Source organism: Dryas octopetala, chromosome 5 (assembly GCF_963921425.1).
Source record: "Dryas octopetala chromosome 5, drDryOcto1.1, whole genome shotgun sequence".
Lineage (NCBI taxonomy): Eukaryota > Viridiplantae > Streptophyta > Magnoliopsida > Rosales > Rosaceae > Dryas > Dryas octopetala.
In genome coordinates, this window is record NC_141370.1 from 8,499,421 (window position 1) to 8,507,033 (window position 7,613).

General features: G+C 34.8%; 1 protein-coding gene across 2 annotated transcripts; it reads right to left on the bottom strand.

Annotated features, from left to right (window-relative positions):
* Positions 1-2,227: 2,227 nt before the first annotated feature.
* LOC147283997 (uncharacterized) lies at positions 2,228-7,406 on the bottom strand. 2 transcript variants are annotated; one of them, XM_086244480.1, is made up of 5 exons: positions 7,088-7,406; positions 6,914-6,974; positions 6,683-6,827; positions 3,044-3,303; positions 2,228-2,359 (listed from the first exon to the last, which is right to left on the bottom strand). In XM_086244480.1, exons 1-4 carry the CDS (start codon positions 7,290-7,292, stop codon positions 3,052-3,054), a joined length of 663 nt encoding a protein of 220 aa, XP_086100606.1. In that variant the 5' UTR covers positions 7,293-7,406; the 3' UTR covers positions 2,228-2,359; positions 3,044-3,051. The 2 variants fall into 2 exon arrangements, with proteins under 2 accessions (XP_086100606.1, XP_086100605.1); XM_086244479.1 differs by lacking the exon at positions 2,228-2,359 and having other exon boundaries at positions 2,797-3,303.
* Positions 7,407-7,613: the final 207 nt, after the last annotated feature.

The following is a 7,613-nucleotide window of genomic DNA, read 5'->3' on the forward strand; positions in this document are numbered from 1 at the left end:
TCTAGGGACTAATTAGAAAATAAGCGGTTTTGATTATCGAACTACAATGCAGAGCAAGTCCCATAAATGATACATTATTATGACTAAATGAGGTATACCTCATTTTGAGGCCCTATACATACATATACATGATTTTTTTTTTTTTTTTTTTAAGAAAAAAAGAGATATCTCCATTTTTTTATTTTTTATCATCAATTGTCATTAATAAATTTTGGACCTAATTTTATTTTTTTGAAAAAAGACAAAAATAATATTCTTGGTACCCAATCTGTAATATAATGTGGTCCAATAATTCAAACCCTTCATTTAAATTTTGCCTAATAATCATCACCACAAAAGAGCAACTAAATTGAAAATTATTCAATTATTCAATTATTTGATCATTTTATTATCATTTTAGTGTTTTTTGGAGATAGTATTCTATGTCTTTGTTAATCATTGAATGCCTACTTAGTTTTCAATTTGGGTGATGGTAGGATAATATTCATTTCTTTGTTGATCATTGAATGACCCAAAAAGTAAACAGTTTACATCATGGTATTTGACATGGTTATCTAGGATAAAAGGAAATGTCACATGGATAAACGTACACAAGAATAAACCAAAGGAAAAATATAAGTGATGGCATACAAAAGTGTGTTGCGTTGTCAAACGGACCCTCTAACATATATCATTTGCATTAGTTAATAACTATACAAGTCGAATTTGTAATCCCTTTCAACCTCTTTTGTTTATTATATTTTCATGATTAACTTGTATACTATCATTGTCATAAACTAATTTATATGAGCCATGGCGGGCTGGCGGGCCCCCATGTTTCTCTTGAATCTTTCAATCTTCTCAAGTATGGACTAATGTGCACCGTTAGATCAATAATCTGTGGTTCCACAAAGTGCAGCTTCAAACTTGGAATAATTAGGAAAATATAATCAATGAGAAGCAATGCCATCTTAATTAGAAAAAAATGTGGTCAGCTTAATCATGGATGCTATCTATCTATCTATCTATCTATCTTAGTAGCAAAGTGGGTTCCATGGAATGCAATTAAGGCACGCTATCATGTTAACTTAAGATGATCTGAACCCTCCATTACATGAGGATTCACTTATATGATCTTTCATAGACAAAAGAGTGTTGATGACACAACTTTGATATATAGCTTAGTCAAAACTGCAGTCAACTATCAAAGATGTAATGGAGGTTGATCAAATGGCTGCGATGAGGTTTTTGGCACAAAGAATAGAAAGACGGTCATCGAAATTAAGAGACACTGGTGTGATTTCGACCAAAGATATTTTGATGCTAAAGTTAGTCATGCTTATTAAATTCGGGCAAAGTATTCAGTAGATAAGGTTTGCAATTGCTTACCTTGTTCGGAGGTTAAAATGTTCATACTGTTTGGTGGGAATAATTTTTTACATAGTCAGTATTACTTGGAACTTACCATTTGGGTAGATCAAAGAAAAAATTAGCCAATAACTAACCTCTTTCTAATAATTCCCCTTAATTTCATATGCTTTCTATATTTCTTTAGAGATAATATGTTTTCTATATTTTCAGAAGCTTGTTTTGACGTCAACATCTGAATCCTACACTTGGTTATTAATTTTGCATATGAATTTTTAGATCAAAAAGTAAAATCATATAGATTATATAGCTTGTAAAGTAAGAACTTCGCATTGACAATTTATCAAAACTCTGGATATAATACACATAAATTACTAACTCTGTCTCTTTCTCTAATAGATTATTAATTACTGATCTTAATCTTTGCATAAAGTATTATCTGTCTTTTAAAAGGGAAAGTTTGGGGATCAATCTATGGGGAAAGGTTTGGACTTTTATGGAGATGGAGAAAAAACTACCTTTGTTGTGTGGTTGGGTCATTATCTTTAACGGTGCTTATGCTTTTCCAATTGCTGTTTTTCACATATGGTTTTCAAGAGAATCTTGGGTAAGAAAAACAAGATGCTTTCCAAAGGCATTTACAGTTATACCAAAACAAAGGTGGCATACTCTCTGCAGTAGTGCTCAAGATACAGATCATGTCTTCACAAAATGAGCAATAGTTTTCAACACCTGAGCAGTGAGTCACAAAACCCATTTGTGAGGGTATGCCCACACATCCAATAAATGTGGTTGTGAACAAGATATTCAAAATATATTGACAAGTAATAATTGATGTTTCCTACCAACATAAAAGAAGAGATGTACATGCTTTTCATATCATAAATGGAGTTATGATGTCTGCATAAAGGACAGAACACACCCTCATACCATTGAGTCCACTCTTGATATTTGTGCAAAATAAAGGTGCGTGCACTCATCAAGCACATCATTGGGCCCAAAAAAGGGACTCCTGCATCAATTATAGCTTTCAGCCACAAATCTATAATCGCTTACTGAACCAGAAAGCCTTAAAACCATACATGAGCTTATGAGATTGATGGCATCTACATCTTAGAGAAAAGAAAGCTTGGAAGTTATGTCCTAGTAATGGTTACATAAGCTTAATCATGAGATTGATGGATGCTAATCAAATGTTTGAAGTAGATGGTGCAAGGAGAATTACATTTTGGTTTACAAGAAAGTTGTTACTTGCAAGAATCAAGTATACAACTTTAGGTTAAAGGAGTTTACAAAAGCTTGCAAAAGCTACTCTGATGGGAACTTTAAGGGCAAGCGGGTCACATAATGCCCTCAAGCTTTAAGGCATTTTTAAATGTAAATGTGAAGAAGCCTAATGCCTTCAGATCTAAGATTTAGATCTTCTCCTTGTGATTCTGCCTTTTCATAAACACTGGCTTAAATCATATATGTTTTGTTAGGGGAAAAGAACAGACAAGGGGTTCAGCAAAAGTCCAAAGCATGATGTCTTCATTGACACTTTTGAATTGGTAATTTACACCACACGAAGTCCATTCAAAACAATCAAATCCTTAACAGCAAGGTAGGGAGGGGCTTTCCAAAAAACAAACAAAATTGTATATATAAAATAAGAAGCAAAAAGAGAAGAAATTGAATATTGGTTTCTAGAACATACTCAGCTGATCAACCACTCCCACTTGCCATCAAGAACTCGCCCTCACAGACCAATTCACCTCCAACATATGCCTTACCCTCCATCTTTGCTATTCCAAACCGTTTTTGAAACTTAATAAGAGTCATTCTCATAATCAAAGTGTCTCCTGCAACCACAGGCTTTCTAAACCTCACTTTATCAATTCCTGCAAAGAAGAAACTGTCACGAGAACCTCCCACTTCAGGTTGCAGCATAACCAAGCCTCCAACCTGAGCCAGTGCCTGGTCCCAGAAACCACGTTTATCAGCACTTATCAAAGCGCATGCTCCATAATCAGTGTATATTTAAGGGAAAAGGGGGTACAGAGAAAATCAAATGCCTTAATGTTCTGTTACATATTTTGTATTATAAGCTGATTAGGACTGAAAATTAATTTTCATAATAGAACACTAATGACCCGTCTTTGGCCCACATAAGAAAAAAGGGCAGTAGAGAGCTGATAAGGAGAGTAACATTGAGATTGAAAAGGTCCAAAAATAAACAGTAAAATAACCAATGCATTGAGATTGAAAAGGATAAAAGAAAAAAGTGAGTTAACCAACTCATTTAAGAAACTTAAGACGATGTATAAACAAATTTCAGCTCCAGAACAGATGAAATGAAACAACAGTCAACATGACCCACCAAACCATGGAGACCAGAGCCAAACTCAAGTTAGTAACATACCTAAAAGAAGAAAATTCTTTAGCTTTCATAAGCTAAACAATAGTGGTTCGTCAATTGAATTCAGTTTTCATGTTTCAGCAACTTAGTTACCAATGTGTTGTGTTTAGCAATGTAGTTACTGTTGTGTTAAGTTCATTTTGTTTTGGTCTTCTATTGCAAATGGAAAAAATCAAACTTCTTTCCGTTGCAGTGTATATGCTTATATCACTTCTTTATTATTCTCCTATGTATCTATGTCCCTTGCTCTATGCATTATCATAAGTTTACTGGCAGTTTGGAACTGCAATGCAAATTGCATCTCGAAAAGCCAAAATAAGTTGCTTAACCCAGAAAGCAAAAACTAAATAGCATAAAGAAGCTAAAAGAATTATGGCAAGACTGGTCTTAACTTTTGCAAATTTAACATTGAAATTTTGAAAAAGCAAATTAAAAATGATTGGATGTTCTGAGTATATTGTGTCAATACTACAGAAAGGAACATGTAGTGAACTCAGTTTAAACACTGAGGATTGATTTGAGTTGCACAGCATGCACCACAAAATGTTGAGGACTCCGTATTTTTATCACCAGAATTGTTTTGGAGCAGACAGATTAGACAGAAAGTCCCTTTCAAAAATTATCGATACCAAAAGGTTCAACAATAGGAAGGAGATAACATGCATGATGGTGATACTGTTTGCCTTTATCTCCTCCTCGTCATAGGAGAGTAGATTGAAGTCAAATTAAACCCACACAAAACACAAAACCCCATTTCCTAGTCCCATCCCATGGTGCCGAGAAAAGAATGCAGCAAATAGGGTATTAGTGATCAAATGGTGCAGAAGTTGGACCCACTGCCTCCATGAAGGGGCAAAACCATGATGCAATTTTCCTGTGTATATATTCAACAATCCAAGTGCATCTTTTGATTCTTTTCCAAGAAAAGTTAATCCAGCTTTTACAACCAAAATTTACACTATGGCATTGTCTGTAAAGTTTAAAGGGGTTCTCCTTCGGAAAGTTGTTACATGAAGACTGTAGTAGTAAAATAACACATTAAGGTTTAGGAAACTGAAAATGGAGAGTTTCAATTTTAAAATAAAAATAGAAAAAATTCTCTAATCATTCTAACTTCTAATTTGGCCTAAACTATCCAGAAAATGGGTCTTGCAAACGACCAATAATGTTAGTAAAATTGTACAAAGTATTTCTCAATCCAAAATCCAGGAGACTAGCTCAGTTACTCTGGTGCGAGCAAAAAACTCCACCATAAACAAAGATCACAAAAAGCTCCATAACTTAATCAGAAGATTCCCCTACCAAAATTGTCCCCAAACATAACACTCAATTAATGTTGTGAACTGATTGTATTCCTTTCTGAAAATATAGCAATTACAAAGTGTCTTCAATGCATAATATAAATAACCACGCAACTATTACCAATAATTCCACATTCTAGAGCACAAAACCATCTGGGAAATCTTTTAGTAGATAACATATGAACGTAGTGAAACTAGAGTTAAGACCAGCACAACCCTTTACCACAAGGCCCAAAGACAAAGGCCTAAATTTTTTAGATGGGATTGGATATTTTCTCTCAAAATGGTGGATCATATACTGATATCAGTGCCACACTCATATGCTCAAGATCATCCATTAGATTTGTTTGCCAAGAACAGGAAGAGGGGGAGGGGGATAACAAAGCAATCATGAGTAAAAATTATCAAAATGTAGAGAATTCCAATTAACCCTCTGCCTTGGATTTAGAAAGACACCCCCCCCCCCCCCCCCCCCAACCACCACTAACTTAGCATTTATTTATATCTATACAACTCCAGTTCAGAAAGCATTCTTCTTCTAAGCAGTCAATTTGCACTCTATTTAGCTGTCCCCCAAACAGATATTGCATGTATATACCCACCCACATACACATGCATCCAAAGATGTTCAATTTATGGACTGCACAAAACATATGGCAAGTAAATCTATGTATGAAGTTAATTACCAATGAGTTTGTAAACACTTAATTACCAAAGAGTTTATACGAATCTTGAGACAGCTTTCGTTGTTTGGCATTCTTCTACAACAGCTGGTGGCTCACTCCCTTCTCAACATATATTCCCCAACCTAACCTATCAAGAACTTCATATGTTTTGTCGAAGTTGGTTTATCATCAATGTAAGGAAAAAAATATATATAATATATATTATATATATTATGTATTTTAAGACTTTGCTTGGCACTATAGGCAGTCTTGCATTATCAATTTTAGTCCTTTGCGAGAGAATTAATGTCAATTTTTATATTTTAGACAAAGCCAGTCTCAATATGTATAAGTTAAAGCAGAAACATGTGTCCCTGCTCCCTTTTGCCCTCATAACTCATTCATCTTGATTCTTTCTTATATCCATTAACCATTCAAGAAAATTCAGTCTCATATCCCTCTGACGATGTGAAAACTAGCTTACACAAAATCATCCTTCTTGACATCAAATTCAAAAAAAAAAAAAAAATGGCATGTTAAATTCTGAAAAAGCTAACATCCTGGTATTGTAAAGCATGGAAAACATTGCATATATCCTTGCTAAGTTTCCTTCATCGATCAATAGTCAACCTAGCAGAGCACTAAAAATGCACATCTCATTTTCATTTGGCCAAGTATAATACCCTACGTTAGAAAAACTTAGACACCAAGAAAGTACACAAATGGAACCCAATTCATAAATCAACATACCCAAATCAGCAAACCAACAACCATAAGAAATGCAGTGTGTATCTAAAAAATTGAGACAAATAACAAGTGCCAGTGGTTATAATTTGTGTCATAAGTTTTTCCAAGAGAATGATTGCAAATGTGCTTCTTTTAAAATCCTTGTTGGTAATGTCCACAAGTATACAATAATTAAGTGCCATATGTAAATAAGCAAAATATGACAGTATGAGAAGAAGTAATACCTCAATCATGAGGACTCCAGGCATAATAGGCCTCTCTGGGAAATGCCCAGGAAAAAAGTTATCATTTATGGTCACATTCTTAATAGCAACAGCTGAAACCCCCGGATTGTACTCAATCACTCTATCCACTAAAAGAAATGGAAACCTGTAACACCAACCCAGAACCAAAAAGACAACTTTAAAAACATAAAAAACACACACAAAAGAAAAAGAGCTCCGTAAAATACTCACCGGTGGGGCAAGATTTCACGTATCTGATTAATATCCATAACCGTTGGAAATGCAGGATATTCTGTGAAGACCCATATCGATTTTTTTCAGAAACAAATGTTTGTTTTGTGAAAACAAAGAAAGCAATGAAATTGAAAACATGAATGTGTGAGCAAAGAAGAAGAAAAACATTACTTTTCTCAATGGGGGTGTCTTGGCCAGCGCTGTCTTGTCCATTATTTAGAGAGCAACAGAGATTGGGTCGGTGATTGGATTTAGGTGAAAGAATACGAGATATTGGGAGAGAAAGAGGGGTCGGAGAGTGAAGGAGTCTTCTACTGGGTTGGCTCAAAGACTGAGCAGGAGTGAGAGACAAGAGGGAGCTGGAGGTGGCTGACATTGTTCAAAACACACACAACACTCAACAGCGAGAGAAGTGAGGTGACTTTGGGTTGGTTGAGTTGTTGAACTGCTTCGCAGTTTTTATGTATACTATGAGCATATGATCGGTGAAAATGAAAAGAGCGCTCCTCTGGTCCTGTGGTCAATGGGGCACACTTGAGTTTATATCTAAAATATTTCGTTTGGCCGAAGTGCCGAAGGGTAAAATTTCGGATTACGCAAGGATTTTACAAAAATTTTGATAAAATTTAAATTTTGGCAAAAATTAGATAGAAATAACGGAATTGTTATCAAAATATGAAAATTTTGAATGAAACTT

Coding starts and splice junctions, on each gene's coding strand:
- LOC147283997 (XM_086244480.1), bottom strand. CDS start 7,292: ATGTCAGCCACCTCCAGCTCCCTCTTGTCTCTCACTCCTGCTCAGTCT. Junction 6,975..7,087: donor AGACACCCCCATTGAGAAAA/GTAATGTTTTTC, acceptor GGGTCTTCACAG/AATATCCTGCATTTCCAACG. Junction 3,304..6,682: donor CTGGAGTCCTCATGATTGAG/GTATTACTTCTT, acceptor TTCTGGGACCAG/GCACTGGCTCAGGTTGGAGG.